This window comes from Mobula hypostoma, chromosome 15 (genome assembly GCF_963921235.1).
Source record: "Mobula hypostoma chromosome 15, sMobHyp1.1, whole genome shotgun sequence".
Classification (NCBI taxonomy): Eukaryota; Metazoa; Chordata; class Chondrichthyes; order Myliobatiformes; family Myliobatidae; genus Mobula; species Mobula hypostoma.
In genome coordinates, this window is record NC_086111.1 from 500453 (window position 1) to 522473 (window position 22021).

The 22021-nt window shown below is 44.1% G+C and overlaps 1 protein-coding gene across 2 annotated transcripts in view; it reads left to right on the forward strand.

The window, feature by feature from the left end:
• The window catches only part of LOC134356622 (ETS domain-containing protein Elk-1-like), a 177362-nt gene that overhangs the window by 105552 nt on the left and 49789 nt on the right, over window positions 1-22021 (forward strand). For both annotated transcript variants that reach the window (XM_063067566.1, XM_063067567.1), the window contains exon 2: window positions 16893-17103. In XM_063067566.1, the coding sequence (XP_062923636.1) occupies window positions 16900-17103 (204 nt within the window). In that variant the 5' untranslated portion in view covers window positions 16893-16899. The remainder of the gene's footprint in view (window positions 1-16892; window positions 17104-22021) is intronic.

Consider the following 22021-nt stretch of genomic DNA (forward strand, 5'->3'; position numbering starts at 1 on the left):
TGTGCTGTACTATTCTATGTTCTATGTTCTATGTGTTGTAGAATATGAGGCAGTTAAAATCTCCCCTGCACTGTGCAGAGAGCGTGAAAACTAAGTCAACATTCCTCTTACTTTCAATTCCTGTGATTGTATCTCGTTGTTCTCATTGCTAAACTTCTATTTAGCTGGCATCTTGTAATTGAGATTGGCTTTCTTCCAGCTCCAGTTCTTGTGTGACTGATGATGCCAGTGTTGAAGGTACAGACTTTGCCATAAGACTATAAGCTCATAAGAGATAGGAGCCAAATTAAGCCATTCAGCCCACTCAGTTTGCTCTGTCATTTGATTGTGGCTAATCCATTTTCCCTCTCAACCCCATTCTCCTGCTTTCTCCCCAAAACCTATCAACTTCCAGTTTAAATACACCCAATCATGGGGCCTCCACAGCTACTAGTGACAACGAATACCACTGATTTACCACCCTCTGGCTAAAGAAATTCCTCCTCATCTCCGTTGTAAATGGACATCGCTCAATGCTGAGGATGAACATTCTGGTCCTATTCTCTCCCACTATAGGAAACAATCTCTCCACATCCATTAGGCCTTTCAACATTCAATGGGATTCAGTGAGCTCCTCTTTCATTCTCCTAAATTCTAGCAAGTGCAGTCTTCTTTCTTGGAACCTTCTTGGAACCTCCTCTGAATGCTCTCCAATGTCAGCACATCTTTTCTTAGATAAAGGGCCCAAAACTGCTCACAATACTCCAAGTGAGGTCGCACCAGTGCCTTATAAAGCATCAACATTACATCCTTGCTTTTATATTCTAGTCCTCTCAAAACGAATCCAAACATTGCACCTGCCTTTCTCACCACTGACTCGACTTGCAACTTAACCTTGAGGGAATGAATCTTGTACAAGGATTCCCAAGCGCCTTTGTACCTTGGATCTTTGAATCTTCTGCCTGCTTAGAAAAGTTTCTACACATTTGTTCCTTCTACCAAAGTGCATTACCATATACTTCCCAACACTGTATTCCATCCGCTGCTTCTTTGTCCATTCTCCCAATCTATTTGAGTCCTTCTGCAGACTGCCTGCTTCCTCAACACTACCTGCCCCTCTACTACGTTTGTATTGCCCGCAAACTTGGCCACAAAGCCATCAATTCCGTCATCCAAATCATTGACATATAACTGCCAGCGGCGGGTTGGGAAGAGGGAAAGGTGGGCAGGTGATGAGGAGGTGCCTCCAGCTGCTGACACTGTGCTTCCACCTGGGCCATCCTGAATGTCCTTCTCTGATTTGAGTGTTAATGAGCCAGGGATTCCCAAGTGCCAATGAAAGTCAGCAAAGCCATGTTGGAACATGAAGGAACAGAGGGATCTTGGTGTCCGTAGATCCCTCAAAGTTGCCACCCAAGTTGATAAGGTTGTTAACAATGTATATGGTGAATTGACCTTCAGTCTTCGGGGGATTGGGTCGAAGAGCCGCAAGGTAATGTTGCAGCTCTATAAAACCCTGGTTAGAGCAAACTTGGAATATTGTGTTTAGTTCTGGTCACCTCATTGGAGGAAGGATGTGGAAGCTTCAGAGAGGATGCAGAGGAGACTTACCAGGATGCTGCCTGGATTAGAGACCATATCTTATGAGGAAAGGTTGAGTGAGCTGGGGCTTTTCTCTTTGGAGCGAAGGAGGATGAGAGGTGACTTGATAGAGATGTACAGGATGATGAGGCATAGAGAGAGTGCATTGCCAGCACCTTCTTTCCAAGGCGGAAATGGCTAATACGATGGGCATAATTTCAAGATAATTGGAGGAACATATTGGGAGGATGTCAGAGGTATGGTTTTTAAACAGAGGGTGGTAGGTGTGTGGAATGCCCTTCTAGTGTTGATACATTAGGGACATTTAATAGACTCTTAGATAGGCAAATGGATGATAGAATAATGGATGGCTATGTGGGAAGGAAGGGTTAGATTGAGTAAATTATAAGATTGGAACATCACATGCCGAAGGGCCTGTTCTGTGCTGTAGTGTTCTAAGTTCTGAATATACAATTTAATTCACAGTTCCATCGATCAATACAGTGAATGTTGTTACTACAGGTTACTGAGGAAATAATACATATTGAGGAACCCACAAAACTAAGGTTCATTTCAGCATAGATACAAAAGGCAAAATTTTACCTCCAGGGACAACTGAAGCAACAGCTATTGAAGGCATGGTGTTTTGAGCATGGCCAGAATAAAGGTGTAAAAAGCCACTTCACTTCAAGGACATCCTGCTGTAGGGATGGTTAATAAAGCTGTATTTGTACTGCTTTTGTGCAATTATGCACGTCATTCACAAGCTGATGGCTTGTGATGCAGAGCTGGGCAAAGGAAATCACTCTGCTCCTTTTTCAATGCCTTCAGAAATTAGCAGCATACATTTTACTGGAGCTGTGTTTGCAACGGTGTCTTGAAGCAGGCATCCACTTGACGGGGACCTTTTGCTTGCTTTTCTGGTGTCACCTGGTCTAATAGGGCGCAGGAGGCACCAGGGGATTTCCTGCTGGCTTGGAAACAAGGGCATTGCCCACGACAACGCAAAGTGAGCTTTAGTCTCCAAGCCCCTAAGGGACACTGGGCCCAGCCACAAGAGGTAAGATGGATTCTCCTGCTAAACTTCAAGTCTTATTCGTGTAGATGGAGAAGTGGTTGTCCATGGTACGAGAGAGAGAATTAACTAAAGACTTGAATTTGTAAGATATTCTTCATGTCTTCTTCAAATATTTAAATACATTACGTAGCCAATTAAATATTTTTGAGGTGTAATCTCTGCTTTAATGAGAGAAAAGTAGCAACTAATTTGAATGCAGCAAACTCCCACAAGGGTGACAAGAGAATGACTAGTTTTATTAAAATTTAAATATTGGTGGTGGCACAAAGAAGAAGAAAGTACAAGAGAATAAATAAGGGAGGTTATGTATAAAGTGATGAGAGGCGTAGGTAGAGTCTCTTCTCCAGCATTGAGGCATCAAGAAATTGAGGAGAGAGGGGAGAGATTTAATAGGAAACTGAGGGGCAACTTTATTTACACCAAGGGTGGTATTTATATGGAATGAGCTGCCTGAAGAAGTGGTTGAGGAAGGTACAATCACAACTTTTAAAAGGGCAGTGGGTTGTGGTACGTGCATAGGAAAAGTTTAGAAAGTTATGGGTGAGATGCTGGCAAATGGGACCAGCTTGGATGGGGTATGGTGGTTAGCTTGGATCAGCTGGGGTGAACAATTTGTTTCTTTGCTTAATTATTCTATGAACATCGCATGGTTTTGCCAGAATGATATGGGCTAAAATAGTTAAATGAGGACTTGCATTAACTTGAACATAGAAGGATAAAACGGTGATCCAGTTGAGGTGTTTTGGATTGGCAAGAAGTTTGAAACTATATACCTTTGCGAGTCCGTATTGTGTGGGTCTTAACTTAGCAGAACTATTTATGTAAGAGGTACATTAGGGAACTCTGCTTCAGACAATGGTTTATGGAAATCCAAGAGTATGTCCCAATTGCCATTTGGGGTGGCATACTGCTATTATGGTGGCAGCGAATGGGATTCAATTCTGTCATTGTCTGGAAGGAGCATGTGTATTCTCCCCGGGATCACACAGGATTCCTCTGGTTTCTCAGGTTTCCTCCCGTATTCCAAAGACATACCTTTCAGTAGGGGTTAGTTAGTTGTGGACATGCTAAGTTGGTGCCAGAAGCATGGCATGACTTGTGGGCTGCCCTCAGCACATTCTGAAACTGGCGTGCATGTCCATCACCTCCCCTTTGATTCTTTTGCCTCAGTTCTGGTCACCTTATTCTGGATGTGGATGCTCCAGAGAGGGTGCAGAGGAGGTTTACCAGGATGCTGCCTAGAATAGAGAACGTGTCTTAAGAGGAAAGATTGAATGAGGTAAGGCACATAGATAGAGTGGACATCAGTGGGTGGCAATGGCTGATACGAGATGACATACAGTACTTCTAAGGTGATTGGAAACCAGTATAGGTGGAGGATGTCAGAAATAGGTTTTTTACAGAGATTGGTAAGTCCATGGAGTGCACTGCCGGGGTTGATGATGGAGGCAGGTACGTGAGGGACACTTAAGAGACTGTTAGATATACATATGGATGAAAGAAAGATGGAGGGCTACATAGGAGGGAAGCATTAAATGATCTTGCAGCAGGTTAAACAGTTGGCACAACACCATAGGCCAAAGGGCCCGTACGATACTGTCCTACCTAAACTAAGAGTAATTTATGATAAACTACTCGCATCTGTTTGTGATGTCAGATGTAAACTTAATAATTTGAAAGATGCCTGTGTGATCACAAAGAGAATGTACAAACTTGCATTCAGGATTGAACTTGTCTCTGACGTTTTCGGTAATATATGTCTCAAAATCATACACGAAGTCAAGGTTTGTAGCTGACCAATAGATTATGTGTTTTCTATTGGCTCTGAGGCAATCTCGAGACAAACTTGGGTTGTTTCCTCTGGAATTTCTGAGACCGAAGGGAGACTTGATAGAAGTTTATAATGTTATGAGAGACAATAGATAAGGTAGACAGTCAGAAATCTTTTCATCCTTGGGCTAGAAATGTCAGGTAGTAGAGGACATGCTTTTAAAGTGATAGAGTGAAAGTTTAAAGGAGATGTGTGGGACAAGTTCTTTTAGATGGAGAGTGACAGGTGCTTAGAACAGGCTACCAGGTGCGGTGATGAATGCAGATGCGACTGTGGGTTTTTAGAAGATGCAGGGAGTGGAGGGATATGGATCACACACAGGCTGCAGCCGATGTGTTCAATTTGGCTTCTGTTCATCATAGATATTGTGGGCCGAATGGCCTTTCCCTGTATTGTACAGTTCTATGTTCCACGTAATACCCTTTTCCTCAGTCGACCAAAGACTACGCTGGTTCATGAACGAGGTGGTGATTTTCGTTTTTGTTGACAGTTGACTCCTGAGTTATGGGAAGTTGTACTTATCTTCCACTGTGTCTCCATGGACCTTTCTTGTCAAAGTACGCCATCATAGATAATTGCCTTATGGATGCAAGGCTCTTCTTTGTAACTACTTCAGACTGAGTTGGTGGTGAGGAAGGCAAGCGCAATGTTAGCATTCATTTCGAGAGGACTAGAATATAAAAGCAAGCAGGTAATGCTGAAACTTTACAAGGTGTTGGTCAGGCCTTATTTGGAGTATTGTGAGCAGTTTTGGGCCTCATATCTAAGAAAGGATGTGCTAGCATTGTAAAAGGTCCAGAGGAAATTTACAAGAATAATCCCGGGAATGAGGAATGTTAATATATGAGGAGCATTTGATGTCCTTTATTCGCTGGAGTTTAGAAGAATGAGGGGGGAAATCTCATTGATTTTGAAAGACAGAGACAGAGTAGATGTCCAAAGGATGTTTCCAGTAATGGAAGAGAATGGGACCAGAGGGCACAGCCTCAGAATAGAAGGATGTCCCTTTTAAACAGAGAAGAGGAGGAATTTCTTTAGCCTGAACCTGTGGAATTTGGAGGAATCAAGGGGCTTTGGAGGCCAAGTCACTGGGTATATGTAAAGTGGACGTTAATAGGTACTTAATTAGTAAGGTTATCAAAGGTTATGGAGAGAAGGCATGAGAATTGGGTTGAGAGAGAACATCAGCCATGATGGAATGGTGGGCTGATTGACTTAATACCGCTCACATGACTTATGGCCGTATGGGGAGAAGTGGCTTAAATGGCACTGCCTGGCTTTGACAAAATGCACTGCAGTTGGTTCAGGCTACTCCAACAACACCCAGTCTTCCCACAGCATTGACCACCAAGGAGAAGAGCAGAAGGCATGTGAGGACACTGCTACCAGCACATTCCACTTCAAGTCCGACTCTAGCCTGACCTGGAAATACTTCACCATCCCTGGATGTAAATCCCAGAATTTCCTGCCCAACAGCACTGTGGGACGCAACAATTGAAGAAGCTGACATCACTGAGGGCAGATTGAGCTGGGCAATAAATGCTGGGGCCTTTTTAGTGATATGTGCACTCCAGAAAACAAAACTAATAAAAAATACTTTCATTGTCAGTCTTAGTGGACTCCTCCTAAATTCCTCAGTGTTATCTTTGAGGACCTGTCCTGGGCCTAGCATTTAAGTGCAATTATGAAAAAAAGGTACAGCAGCACCTCTACTTCCTTAGAATTTTGCAAAGATATGGCATGACGTTTAAAACTTTGACAAACTTCTATAGATGTGTGGTGGAGAGTACATGGGCTGGTTGCATTACAACCTGGTATGGAAACACCAATGCCTTGAATGGAAAATCTTGCAAAATGCAGTGGATACAGCCCAGTACATCAGGGGTAAAACCCTCCATTGACCAGACATCTACGTGGAGTGCTGTCGCAGGAAAGTAGTATTTATCATCAGGTACACCCACCACCCTGGTCACGATGTCTTCTTACTGCTATCGTCAGGAAGAAGGTACAGGAGCCTCAGAACTCACACTTCCATTCAAGACGGTGCCTACGTATAACACTCCCATGGTTGACGTCTTCTGGATAGACCAAGAAACCATATATTTCACTTCTTTTATGTTTTTTTTATGTTTGTTTTTCATCTTGAATGTGATTCTGGAATTGTTGGAGCTTGTGATTTGCAGTTTGGAGATTGTTTGGGTGATTCAGCAGAGGATTCTGGGAAGCAGAGGCAGCGTGAACGAACCTCGTGGTGAGAGGCTGTGGGGGGTGTGTGAGCCAATGTTCAACTCCATTTCGCAGATTAAAGCTTCCGTTGTTCACTAATTAAAGTGACGAGGGAGATTGAAACATCGAGGTGAATGCAGAAGGTGAGGGCCGGCTCCCTGCCCTTTGATCGCTGGTGGGATCACTCTGCTGCCAGAGAGGGGAGAGGCATTTTCCTAAAAGGAACAATAGTGTAGATTATTATCTAAATGAGGAGAAGGTTCAAACATCAGAGGTGCAAAAGGACTTAGGAGTCCTTACACAAGACCCCCAGAAGTTTAATTTACAGGTTGAGTCTGTGGTAAAGCAGGCAAATGCAATGTTGGCATTTATTTCAAGGGGAATAGATGATAAAAGCAAGGAGATAATGCTAAGCCTTTATAAGACATTAGTCAGTCCGCACTTGGAGTATTGTCAACAGTTTTGGGCCCCATATCTCAGAAAGAATGTGTTGTCATTGGAGAGAGTCCAGAGGAGGTTCACGAGGATGATTCTGGGAATGAAAGGGTTAACATATAAGGAGTGATTGGCAGCTTTGGGGCTGTACTCACTGGAATTTAGAAGAATGCGGAGGGATCTCATTGAAACCTACCGATGTTGAAAGGGTGGTTGTGAAGAGGATGTTTCTTACGGCGGGGGTATACAGAACCACAGCACACAGCCTCAGAATTGGGGAATGACCTTTTAGAGTAAGGAGGGAGAAGGAATTTTTTTAGCCAGAGAGTAGTGAATCCGTTGAATACTCTGCCACAGACTGCGGTGGAAGCTAAGTCTGTGGGTATATTTAAGGGGGAAGTTGATAGTTTGCTGATCGGTCAGGGCATCAAAGGATATGGCAAGAAGGCTGGTGCATGGGGTTAAGTGGGATCTGGGATCAGCCATGCTGAAATGGCAGAGCAGTCTCGATGGGCTGAATGGCCTAATTCTGCTTCTATGTCTTATGGATTGCTTTGTACAGATAACAGAGGAACATCTCAAAGCCTCAGTAGTACTCAGTACCAAAGAATTAAATGTTTCCCCTCAAGTAAATGTCCAATCAGAAAACTGAATTCAACCACAGCCCTCTTACCCGTACTTCAATGTATTCAAAACCTCGTTCTAGAGCTGTTAGCTTCTCATTCAACAACCTATGGACTCAATTCAAGGACTCTTCCATCTCATGTTCTTGATTTTTATTGCTTATTGATGTATTAATAAATAAACAATAAGCTGTGGTTTAAGGTGGCACTGGTGTAACACAGTGATGACTTGCTGGCAGCAAACAAACCTCTAACTACTTTCTTAATAACATTTTTTTCAAAAATGATCACTGCGATCAATAGCCTGCAACTTCCCTTTCAGAGCTGGGCTTTTGAATGACCTGTACAGCCTGGCATTTAGGTGCAGGATGGTTACAGCATTGTGTGTACAGGCTAAATTGAGGTGCTGGGGGCTGGGCTAGACAGCAAAGAACAAGCTAATGTTTGACCAGTTTAAGTGCCAGACCAGATTGGAAACATCAGGAATTTGCTGAAGAGGCAGCGGGTCCCGGGTCTGAGAACTTATTGAAGTGGCTGGACCTGGGTCTGAGAGCGAGAAACTGCTTGCTCTCAGACAAATGCTCATTGTTTGGCTGATTTAAGCACTGCGCTAAATAGAAAGGTCAAGGTGTTGGGGCTGGAGGAGAGGAACAGGCCAGTGTTCAGCTTGCTGCTTGGCAGGGTTTACTCTGTGCTGAACTGAGGCTGTGGCCTGCAACTAACGGGCTCCTGGATCATCTGTCACTGCTTCGTGGCTGTGGATTCACTTTTTGACCTTCAGTTCTGAATGTTGTTTGCTCACTTCTATTGCTTGCATGATTTGTTTTGTTTATCTGCACATTGGATGTTTGATGGTCTTTTTTATTGGGTTCTATTGAGTTTCTTTGTTTTGTGCTGCCTGTAAGGAAACAAATTTCAGGGTTGTATAGTATACATAATAAATGTACTTTGACCTTTGAATTGTTTTTCTTTTGCATTTTCAAATTTGTTGTCTTTTGCTGGTTGGTTGTTTCCCCTGTTGGGTGCGGTCTTCCATTGATTCTAATAAGATTCTTGGATTTACTGAGTATGCCCGCAAGGAAACAAATCTCTGCATTGTGTATGGTGACATATATGTACTTCGATAGATTTACTTTGAACTTTGAAGTTTGAACTTTGGAAGACCACTTTAGAACTCTGCTGAAAATAGATTTATCACTCAAGTCGCTGGAATAGTTTCAAACCCACAAGCTTCTGACTCAGAATGAAGTTTCCCAAGTTGTACCCATTTTGCAAGGAGACCAAGCATTAATATCTGGCCAAGTTAGGCATTCAAATGGTGACTTGAGATATCTTGCTGTTGCTCCACTGCCCTGAAGTCCTTCACTCCCCCTTACCAAGATTGCCACTTGATGACAAGATTGTACACGTACTTGAAAATGGGAATACTGAGTAATTAGAGGGGTGACATTCCTCCCAGCCCTTTGACTAAGTCACCAAAGGCTTAGGCCACGAATGGTAAAAGTAGCTTAGAAATCTCAACGTCTAGTGCCATGTTTATAAGCCTTGTAATGAAGCTTCTTTGGAAAACTTTGCAAAAACCAAACAGGAAGTTACTGCAGACGCCTCAGAGTCTGGGATCGTGCTTCAGGGTCCTCCACTGGGGGATGTGCATGGGGAGCAGCCCACACTACTTGTGAAGAGTCCGAAAGTTTATTATCGCTGACATATGTCTTTAAATTTGTTGCTTTGCTGCAGCAGTACTGTGCAATACAGAAAAAATATACTATAAATTACAATAAGGAGAACACTATTTAAATTAAATAAGTAGTGGAAAAAGAGAGCCAAAGTGGGTTCGGGTCCTTGCTTGGGCAGGAGTTAATTCCAGCCATGATCAGGCTCTCACTTCATCACAGTAGGTCTGAATATAATTGGCCGATAATCGTTGGGGCATTTAAGACAAGTGAGGCCTCCTTCAGCTTAAGTTAAAGGGAGCCAGTTCCCAAGCTGTGAATTCAGCTTCCTTCCTCAAATATCCTGTCTCAGACTTCCAACCTCTCTGGCCCCCTTGAATTATGCTCTGCTACAATCCATAAAGCGGCCCCTTTGCTGCTTGATTCTGAATGTTCAAGGACATCTTCAACACTTCACTAATCCAGGCTGATGGCCCCACATGTTTCCAATCAGCCAGCGTCAGTTCTGTCCAAGGAACTCTACACCTTCACAACTAAATGACTACCGCCCGGTGGCACTGATGCCAAATGACTACCGCCCGGTGGCACTGATGCCAACCATCATGAAATGTTTTCGATGGCCTATAGTGACGCACAGCACAAACTCCATTCCTGCCACACTGACACTCACCAATATGCCTACTGACAGAACCATCCTACGACAAACGCCATAGCATCTGTCTTGAACCTGGTCCTGACACACTGAGAAAGCAAAGGCACTTACGTCAGAATGCTCCTTCTGGATTTCAGTTTGGCATACAACACTATTGTCCCACAGACCTTGCTGAACAAACTCTTACCTCTGGGTCTAAATACACCTCTGTGCAACACATTGGCGAGTTTACCAATGATACCACAGTGATGGGGCTCATACCAACAGTGATGAGGCAGTTTACACAGTGCAAGAGCTCAAGGCCTGGTGCCAGGCAAATAACCTCTTTCTCTGTGCTAGCAAGACAAAAGCAATAGTTATCGACTTCAGGAGAATCGCACCACTCACAACCCTCTTTGTATCAGCAGCAGTTTCACACTCCTGGGAGTGCACATCTCGCACAACCTCTCAAGGTCCCAGAACACATCCGCACAATCAGGAAAGCTCACCACTGCCTCTAATTTCTGAGGAGGCTGAAGAAAGCTTGATGATGCACATTAATACTTACGACCTTCTACAGATGCACAGTAGAGAGCATCCTAACATGCTGTATCATGTTGGAGGAACAACACCTTATATTCCGTCTGGGTAGCCTCCAGCCTGATGGCATGAACATTGACCTTTCTAACTTCCGCTAATGCCCCACCTCCCCCTCGTACCCCATCCGTTATTTATTTTTATACACACATTCTTTCTCTCTCTCTCCTTTTTCTCCCTCTGTCCCTCTGACTATACCCCTTGCCCATCCTCTGGGTCCCCCCGCTTTTCTTTCTCCCCGGGCCTCCTGTCCCATGATCCTCTCATATCCCTTTTGCCTATCACCTGTCCAGTTCTTGGCTCCATCCCTCACCCTCCTGTCTTCTCCCATCATTTTGGATCTCCCTCTCCCCCTCCCCCTCCCACTTTCAAATCTCTTGAGTCCTGACGAAGGGTCTCAGCCTGAAGCGTCGACTGTACCTCTTCCTAGAGATGCTGCCTGGCCTGCTGTGTTCACCAGCAACTTTGATGTGTGTTGCTTGAATTTCCAGCATCTGCAGAATTCCTCGTGCTGCATCACTGTGTGGTATGGAAACTGCACTGTGACGAGGAGGAAGACTTTGTAACAGCTAATGAAAACTGCCCATTGTGTCAACCAAAGAATGTGCTCGGGGCAGCCCACAAGTGGCGCCACACGTTCCGGTGCTAAATTGTTCGACAGAATAGCAGAAACAAAACAAGCCCCTCAACACTTCCCTCCACTTGTATGAAGCTCCCTCAGCAACTCCCTCACACACATTACATCCCTTCAGTGCAGCCCTCCCTCAGCACTCCCCCCTCATAACGCAGGCTGCCCTCAGCTCTTCTTCTCTGAGCCAGCCTCCAGCACTGTAGAGTCCACCTGGAGTTTTCACTTGAGAAGGAAGAGTTTGCAGGGCTGATTGGCCATCTCTGTTCAGTGCAGGGCAGGTGGCCTGAATTATGTCTCTGACTCTCCGTGCTGCACTAATTTCAAAACCCAGACTCACATTTGTTGGATTTCTAGATGCTAACCATTTACTTGCAAGATCAGTCAGGATTCTGGCTCAACACGTAATTCAAACGCATACTTCCATTCAAATTACAGTGCTCAAAGTCTCTGGTGTGGGAGTTGAACCTGCGATCATCTGAAGGGCATCACCAATCGATTGACTGACGCATGTTGCCATAGTACTTCGGATGCCTGCAAAACAACTATGTGCTCTGACAATGTGTTTTATGCTATTCCATCTTTTTTGTTGCTGTTTCCTTGTGTCACTGCTGTACAGTTTCACTGGCTGCTTTGGAGAATTGGGTAGTATTTTGGTTCAATCTGAAGTGAAAGGCATCCACTTTGTACAAACCAGTGAATGGAAAATTATCTCATTACGATCTTTGAAGTTCTAATGGGACTTGACATGTAAAGCATAGGGTTGATGTTTCCTCTGACTCTGGTATCTAAAACCAGGAGCCACAGTCTCAAAGATTAGCTTTGCTTGTTACATCGACATTGAAATATACAGTGAAATGCCCTGTTTGTGTCAACGATCCGACGCAGTTTGAGGATGTGTGCAGGCAGTCCCGCATGGGAGGTTAGTTAGGAAAACTCAGTCGCTAGGTATACATGGAGAGGTGGTAAACTGGATTAGACATTGGCTCGATGGAAGAAGCCAGAGAGTGGTGGTAGAGAATTGCTTCTCCGAGTGGAGGCCTGTGACTAGTGGTGCGCCACAGGGATCAGTGCTGGGTCCATTGTTATTTGTCATCTATATCAATGATCTGGATGATAATGTGCTAAATTGGATCAGCAAATTTGCTGATGATACAAAGATTGGAAACGTAGTAGACAGTGAGGAAGGTTTTCAGAGCCTGCAGAGGGAAGTTTGGCCAGGTGGATTCAGAATTGGCTTGCCTGCAGAAGGCAGAGGGTGGTGGTGGAGGGAGTACATTCAGATTGGAGGATTGTGACTAGTGGTGTCCCTCAAGGATCTGTTCTGGGACCTCTACTTTTCATGATTTTTATTAACGACCTGGATGTGAGGGTAGAAGGGTGGGTTGGCAAGTTTGCAGATGACACAAAGGTTGGTGGTGTTGCAGATAGTGTAGAGGATTGTCAAAGATTGCAGAGAGGCATTGATAGGATGCAGAAGCGGGCTGAGAAGTGGCAGATGGAGATCAACCCAGAGAAGTGTGAGGTGGTACACTTTGGAAGGGCAAACTCCAAGGCAGAGTACAAAGTAAATGGCAGGATACTTGGTAGTGTGGAGGAGCAGAGGGATCTGGGGGTACATGTCCACAGATCCCTGAAAGTTGCCTCACAGGTGGATAGGGTAGTTAAGAAAGCTTATGGGGTGTTAGCCTTCATAAGTCGAGGGATAGAGTTTAAGAGTCGCGATGTAATGATGCAGCTCTATAAAACTCTGGTTAGGCCACACCTGGAGTACTGTGTCCAGTTCTGGTCACCTCACTATAGGAAGGATGTGGAAGCATTGGAAAGGGTACAGAGGAGATTTACCAGAATGCTGCCTGCTTTAGAAAGTATGCATTATGATCAGAGATTAAGGAAGCTAGGGCTTTACTCTTTGGAGAGAAGAAGGAATAGAGAGGAGACATGATAGAGGTATACAAGATTATAAGAGGAATAGATAGAGTGGATAGCCAGTGTCTCTTCCCCAGGGCACCACTGCTCAATACAAGAGGACATGGCTTTAAGTTAAGGGGTGGGAAGTTCAAGGGGGATATTAGAGGAAGGTTTTTTACTCAGAGAGTGGTTAGTGCATGGAATGCACTGCCTGAGTCAGTGGTGGAGGCAGATACACTAGTGAAGTTTAAGAGACTACTGGACAGGTATATGGAGGAATTTAAGGTGGGGGCTTTTATGGGAGGCAGGGTTTGAGGGTTGGCACAACATTGTGGGCCGAAGGGCCTGTACTGTGCTGTACTATTCTATGTTCTAATACAGCCCAAGAGCTGCTGGACGTATCCATGGTGGTAAGGTCGAGGGGAAGGTTTCACACAGAGTGAACCAAGACCTCAACAGTGGAGCTGGTGGAAGGTGATGACACATCACAACAGCAGCGTAGGTGAAGGAAGGATGCAGCAGTGAAGGGTCCCGGGTCGTCTTGCACTCAATGCCACTGGATCCTGACCCTAATCTCTCAAGGACAGGTTGGCCACGTATCAGCCTCCCCAGGTTAAACAAGGTCACGCATGGATGTTCTCCATTAAGGGAATCCGCCCAAACGTTCCACATATGTGGATCTCAGATCAGCCTCTTTCTTGTTTATTCCTGTGGACCCACCAATAAACAATCCCTTCAGGGAACATTGTACTCAGCTCGAGCATATTTAAAATATAGACCAATGTGTTTAGATATTACGCGGATTGTGGAAATCGATACAGGAAGGATAAAAGATCAGCCATGATGTAAGTGAATGGATGGGTCAAATGGCCTTATTACTGCTTCTATTTGTTATGTCCTTATAATGACAGTAGGGTTTTTGATTCATTGTCGTGGGAATGGCGTGGTTGCTTTGGTCTAATGCGTATTACTCTTAATTTACCTGCATAGTAAACAATGGCAGCCCTGGTTTAAATGGTGCCACAGATAATCTGATGCAGGGTCTTGACCCAAAATGTGGACAGTTCCTTTTCCCTCACAGATGCTGCTCGATAAGCTAATCTCCAGCAGTTTGTTTGGAGCTTCAGATTTCAATATCTGCAGTCTTTTGTATCCCTAGATAAAATGGTCTCTTGAATTGAGATCATTGCCATTAATTACTACTTATCTCATTGTGCCTTAAACATTTACTCCTTTCATAACTGGTGTAATGCGGTTCTGGTATCTCTAAGGATTTACCCATCGTTGAACCGTTACCACCTAAATGAATGGAAATGCTGCATCTTCTACAGCAGGTCTTTATGATTTGAAAATATATCGCTTTTCCTACAACATCATTTGGTTTAAATCCTGGAAATCCTTGCCCAGCAGCAGTGTGAAGCACTTTCTCCAGAAGGAACACAGGGGTTGGAGATGCTGGCTCATTACTACCTCTGGTGTGTACCCCAGAGTTCTGAAAGAGGTACCTGAAAAGATCGTGGGGTTATCAGTAATGATCTTTCAAGAATCACCAGATTCTGGAATGGTTCCTAAAGACTGAAAAATTGCAAATGTTACTCCACTCTTCCAGAAGAGAGAGAGGCAGGAGAAAGAAAACCTCAGTGGTTGGGAAGATGTTGGAGATGATTAAGGATGAGGTCTCAGGGTACTTGGAGGCATATGATAAAATAGGCCATAGTCAGCATGGTTTCCTCAAGGGTAAAACTTGCCTGAGAAATCTGTTGGAATTTTTTGAAGAAGTAATAAGCAGAGTTTACAAATGAGAATTAGTTGATGTTGCGTAAGGCCTTTGACAAGGTGCCACACATGAGGCTGCTTAACAAGCTACAGACCCATGGTCTTACAAGAAAGGTTCTCGCATGGATAAGTCAGTGGCTGATTGGCAGGAGGCAAAGAGTGAGAATAAAGGGAGTCTTTAATGGCTGGCTGCTGATGACTAATGGCGTTCAACAGGGGTCTGTGTTGGGGCCGGTTCTGTTTATGTTATATGTCAATGACTTAGATGATGGAATTGAAGGCTTTATTGCAAAGTTTGTAAACAATATGAACATAGGTAGAAGAAGTAGTTTTGAGGAAGTGGACAGGCTGCAGAAGGATTAGACAGATTGGGAGAATGGGCGATGAAATGGCAGATGGAATAGTATTGGTAAGTGTATGGTCATGCACTTTGGTAAAAGAAATGAAAGGGTTGACTATTTTCTAAATGGAGAGAAATACAACAAACTGAGGTGCAGTGGGACTTGGAAGTCCTTGTGCAAGATTCCCTAAAGGTTAATTTGCAGGTTGAGTCTGTGGTGAGTAAGGCAAATGCAATGATAGCATTCATTTCAAGAGGACTGGAACATAAAAGCAAGGATGTAATGTTGAGACTTTATAAAGTACTGGTGAGGCCTCACTTGGAGTATTGTGAACAAGTTTGGGTCCCTTATCTTAGAAAGGATGTGCTGAAACTGGAGTGGGTTCAAAAGAGGTTCATGAAAATAACTCCAGGATTGAATGGTTTGTCATAAGAAGAGCATTTGATGGCTCTGGGCCTGTATTCACTAGAATTTGGAAGATTGAGGGATGACCTCATCGAGACTTATTGAATGGTGAAAGGCCTTGATAGAGTGGATGTGGAGAGGATTTTTCCTATGTTGGGGAATCTAAGACCAGCGGACACAGCCTCAGAATAGAGGGCCGTCCTTTTAGAATGGAGATACGGAGGAATTTCTTTAGCCAGAGAGTGGTGAATGTGGGATTCTTTGGCACAGGCAGCTATGGAGGCTAAACCTTTATTTTTCTTTAAGGCAGAGGTTGATAGATTGTTGATTGGTGAGGTCATGAAGGGATACGGACAGAAAACAGGAGATTGGGGCTGAGAGGAAAATTGGATCAGCCATGATAAAGTGGCAGATCAGGTGCGATGGGCCAAATAGCCTAATTCTGCTCCTATATCTTATGGTCTTCTTGAGAATAATTAGGATGTGCAATCATTGCTGGCCTTGCCAGCATCCTGTGGGTGTGGGTGATGGTATAAATATCAGGGAAGATATACTGATGTCAGGAAATGTGAGGGATGTTGCCCATTTATTAAGGAGGTCCTAAATAGACAGGCAACAGCCTATTGCAACATTTACTTCAAGGAATAAAACGACTGGAAGTAAAATTTTGATCGCAGTCATTTGAACAGATGGTAGAGTTGTGTATTGAATTCTGATCTATAAACTTGTTGATATCAATTGAAGAAAATTTTGATGTGAAAGTATAATGTAACATTGAATCAGAATCAGGTATTTTATCACTAACCTATGTCCTGAAATTTGTTGTTTTGTAGCAGCAGTATAGAGAAGATATAAAGATTACTATAATTTACAAGTACCTATCCTGGCCAACTTCTGCCTATAACTCAGGCCATCTAGTCCTGTCATCTTTCTCATATACCTTTTTTGCACTTTTTCCAGTTTAACCACATCGTTCCTACAACAGAGGAACCAAAATGGTACACAGTACATAGTTGATTTCCATCATAAATGTGGATGCAGGAACTTTTTGTGAAGGTTGACCCAAATGTTACCAACTGCAGCTATGTTTTGGTACTTGTAAATATAATTTTTGCTTTGACTTATTGATATTTCATGTGAAAATTGCTTGACCGATTGACTATTTCGGCTCCTTCAGCTCAGCAATGGACAACTCGATAACTCTGTGGCAATTCCTGCGGCAGCTTCTGGATGAGAACAAAAATGATCTCATCTGCTGGACGTCCAAGGATGGCGAGTTCAAGTTACGGAACGCGGAAGAGGTAGCGCGGCTATGGGGAATGCGCAAGAATAAAACCAACATGAACTATGACAAGTTGAGCCGAGCTCTTAGGTATTACTACGATAAGGTGAGATTTAGCAGCATGTAACCCAGATGCAAGCAAGACAAGTATTGATGAACCATAAATGATTATTCTGTGCATTTCTGTTGCATGAATTTTTTTCAATGTTTATGTTGGCATTGCTTGCGGGGATTTATTACCCATCTAATTTCTTGAATTGGTAGATGATATGAAAGTTAGCTGTGTGGTCACATTTTCGTTATGAACTTTTACGCTCAGTGGCCATGTTAATAGGTACCTCCTGTACCCAGTGAAGTGTCTGTTCATGGTCTTCTGCTGCTGTAGCCCATCCACTTCAAGGTTCAATGTGTTGTGTGTTCAGAGGTATTCTTCCCCACACCACTGATGTAATGTGTAGTTATTTAAGTTACCGTCAGCTTGGAACAATCTGACCATTCTCCTCTGACCTCTCGTTATCAAGGCATTCTTGCCCACAGAGCTGCCGCAAGCATGGGCAATTTTTGTCTTTCGCACCATTCTCTATAAACTCGTGACTGTTTTTTTATTTATTGAGATATAGCACAGAGAGGCCCTTCGAGCTACGCCATCCGGCAACCCTTGATTAACCATAGCCTAACCACAGGACAATTTACAATGATCAGTTAACCTACCAATTGTTACATCTTTAGACTGTGGGAGGAAACTGGAGCAGCTGGAGGAAACCCATTGCAGTCACGGGAGAATGTACAAATTCCTTACAGACATCGGCGGGAATTGAACCCGGCTCACTACTGTAAAGCATTGTGCTAACTGTGCCATCAGAAGATTTGCACTTTCTGAGCTACTCAAACCACCCTGTCTGGCACCAACAACCATTCCGTGGTCAAAGTTACTTGTATCACATTCTTCCCCATTCTGATGCTTGGTCTAAACAATAGCTGAACCTCTTGACCATGTCTGCATGCTTGTATGCATTGAGTTTTTGCCACAAGATTGGCTGATTAGGTATTTGCATTAACAAGGTACACAGGTGGACCTAATAATTACTTCTGCCATCAAAATTAGATAACTTTAATCTGGATGTGAAAAGGTATCAATGGATTGATGGAATTTACAGAAAAGGTGCAATTGAATTAAATCCAGAGAGGTATGAGGGAGGATAAGAAAGCAATGCAATGTCATTGAACTACATAAATTCCTATAGAAGTATGATAGGGTAGATGTTGAGCTACAAACAAGACACTGGAGCAACTCAGCTGGCCAGACAGCATCGATGGAGGGAAATGGACAGTCGACAATAGAGGAGACGGCCCTTCATCAGGACTCTTCAGCATAATTTGCAGCCCCTTGTTACCTCCCCCCATAACCTTACAGCCTTCATCACTGTTTCCATTCTCCCCTCCTCCCTCTGCCTATTGCCCCTTCTCACCTGGATCCACCTATCGCTTGCCAGTTCTTGCTCCATCCCTTCCTCTCATTTCTTTAGACTTGCTCTCTACCCTCCTACTCTTTCAGATTCAACATTGAAACATCAACTATCCATTTCTCTCAAAGGTGCTGCCTGACCCCACACAGTTCCTCCAACATTTTGCTTGTCACTCCAGATTCCGTCACCTGCAGTTCCTTGTGTCTCCAGTATTTCAGATCTCTCCCTCATAACTCAGGCCCTCAAATCCAGATGACATAATTCATTTTCAACCTCTCACTGCTACAGGCGGACGTTCCCAATTGCTTCAAAAAGGCAACAATTATACCAGTGCCTAAGAAGAAGAATGTGATCTGCCTTAATGACTATTGCCTGGTAGCACTGACATTGACAGTGATGAAATGCTTTGAGAGGTTGGTCAACTGCAACTTGCCTGTCGCCACATAGGTCAACAGCAGATGCAATCTCAATGGCTATTCACACAGCATGAGACCATGTGGACAACACAGAGACCTATATCAGGATGCTGTTTATTGACTATAGCTCAGCAGTGAGATTAGATTAGATTATCTAATTAGGTTTTTAATGAGGACAATCTAATTAGGTTTGCTAGCATGGTTCGGGAGGGTTAAACTAATTTGCGAGGACCCAGATGGGACCCAGAGCGATAGAGCAGTGAAAGAAGTGCATGGAGTAAAGCCAGATCTAACATATAGAGAGGCTTTGAGGAAAGAGAAGCAGAATAAACGGTGTAAAGACACTAAGGCAGAAGGGCTGAAATGTGTGTATCTCAATGCAAGAAGCATCAGGAACAAAGGTGATGAACTGAGAGCTTGGATACATACATGGAATTATGATGCAGTGGCCATTACAGAGACTTGGCTGGCACCAGGGCAGGAATGGATTCTCAATATTCCTGGATTTCAGTGCTTTAAAAGGGATAGAGAGGGGGGAATAAGGGGAGGAGGGGTGGCATTACTGGTCAGGGATACTATTACAGCTACAGAAAGGGTGGGTAATGTAGCAGGATCCTCTTTTGAGTCAGTATGGGTGGAAGTCAGGAACAGGAAGGGAGCAGTTACTCTACTGGGGGTATTCTATAGGCCGCCTGGTAGCAGCAGAGATACAGAGGAGCAGATTGGGAGGCAGATTTTGGAAAGGTGCAAAAATAACAGGGTTGTTACCATGGGTGACTTTAACTTCCCTAATATTGATTGGCACCTGATTAGTTCCAATGGTTTAGATGGGGCAGATTTTGTTAAGTGTGTCCAGGACAGATTCCTGTCACAGTATGTGGACAGGCCGACCAGGGGTAATGCCATACTAGATCTAGTGTTAGGTAATGAACCGGGTCAGGTCACAGATCTCTCAGTGGGTGAGCATCTGGGGGACAGTGACCACCGCTCCCTGGCCTTTAACATTATTATGGAAAAGGATAGAAACAGAGAGGACAGGAAAATTTTTAATTGGGGAAAGGCAAATTATGAGGCTATAAGGCTAGAACTTGCGGGTGTGAATTGGGATGATGTTTTTGCAGGGAAATGTACTATGGACATGTGGTCGATGTTTAGAGATCTCTTGCGGGATGTAAGGGATAAATTTGTCCTGGTGAGGAAGATAAAGAATGGTAGGGTGAAGGAACCATGGGTGACTAGTGAGGTGGAAAATCTAGTCAGGTGGAAGAAGGCAGCATACATGAGGTTTAGGAAGCAAGGATCAGATGGGTCTATTGAGGAATATAGGGAAGCAAGAAAGGAGCTTAAGAAGGGGCTGAGAAGAGCAAGAAGGGGGCATGAGAAGGCCTTGGCGAGTAGGGTAAAGGAAAACCCCAAGGCATTCTTCAATTATATGAAGGAAAAAAGGATGACAGGAGTGAAGGTAGGACCGACTAGAGATAAGGGTGGGAAGATGTGCCTGGAGGCTGTGGAAGTGAGCGAGGTCCTCAATGAATACTTCTCTTCGGTATTCACCAATGAGAGGGAACTTGATGATGGTGAGGACAATATGAGTGAGGTTGATGTTCTGGAGCATGTTGATATTAAGGGAGAGGAGGTGTTGGAGTTGTTAAAATACATTAGGACAGATAAGTCCCCGGGGCCTGACGGAATATTCCCCCGGCTGCTCCACGAGGCGAGAGAAGAGATTGCTGAGCCTCTGGCTAGGATCTTTATGTCCTCGTTGTCCCCGGGAATGGTACCGGAGGATTGGAGGGAGGCCAATGTTGTTCCCTTGTTCAAAAAAGATAGTAGGGATAGTCCGGGTAAATTATAGACCAGTGAGCCTTACGTCTGTGGTGGGAAAGATTCTTAGAGACAGGATCTATGGGCATTTAGAGAATCATGGTCTGATCAGGGACAGTCAGCATGGCTTTGTGAAGGGCAGATCATGTCTAACAAGCCTGATAGAGTTCTTTAAGGAGGTGACCAGGCATATAGATGAGGGTAGTGCAGTGGATGTGATCTATATGAATTTTAGTAAGGCATTTGACAAGGTTCCACACAGTAGGCTTATTCAGAAAGTTAGAAGGCATGGGATCCAGGGAAGTTTGGCCAGGTGGATTCAGAATTGGCTTGCCTGCAGAAGGCAGAGGGTGATGGTGGAAGGAGTACACTCAGATTGGAGGATTGTGACTAGTGGTGTCCCACAAGGATCTGTTCTGGGACCTCTACTTTTCGTGATTTTTATTAACGACCTGGATGTGAGGGTAGAAGGGTGGGTTGGCAAGTTTGCAGACGACACAAAGGTTGGTGGTGTTGTAGATAGTGTAGAGGATTGTCAAAGATTGCAGAGAGACATTGATAGGATGCAGAAGTGGGCTGAGAAGTGGCAGATGGAGTTCAACCCGGAGAAGTGTGAGGTGGTACACTTTGGAAGGACAAACTCCAAGGCAGAGTACAAAGTAAATGGCAGGATACTTGGTAGTGTGGAGGAGCAGAGGGATCTGGGGGTACATGTCCACATATCCCTGGCAGTTGCCTCACAGGTGGATAGGGTAGTTAAGAAAGCTTATGGGCTGTTAGCCTTCATAAGTTGAGGGATAGAGTTTAAGAGTTGCGATGTAATGATGCAGCTCTATAAAACTCTGGTTAGGCCACACCTGGAGTACTGTGTCCAGTTCTGGTCACCTCACTATAGGAAGGATGTGGAAGCATTGGAAAGGGTACAGAGGAGATTTACCAGAATGCTGCCTGCTTTAGAAAGTATGCATTATGATCAGAGATTAAGGGAGCTAGGGCTTTACTCTTTGGAGAGAAGGATGATGAGAGGAGACATGATAGAGGTGTACAAGATTATAAGAGGAATAGATAGAGTGGATAGCCAGTGCCTCTTCCCCAGGGCACCACTGCTCAATACAAGAGGTCATGGCTTTAAGGTAAGGGGTGGGAAGTTCAAGGGGGATATTAGAGGAAGGTCTTTTACTCAGAGAGTGGTTGGTGCGTGGAATGCACTGCCTGAGTTAGTGGTGGAGGCAGATACACTAGTGAAGTTTAAGAGACTACTGGACAGGTATATGGAGGAATCTAAGGTGGGGGTTTATATGGGAGGCAGGATTTGAGG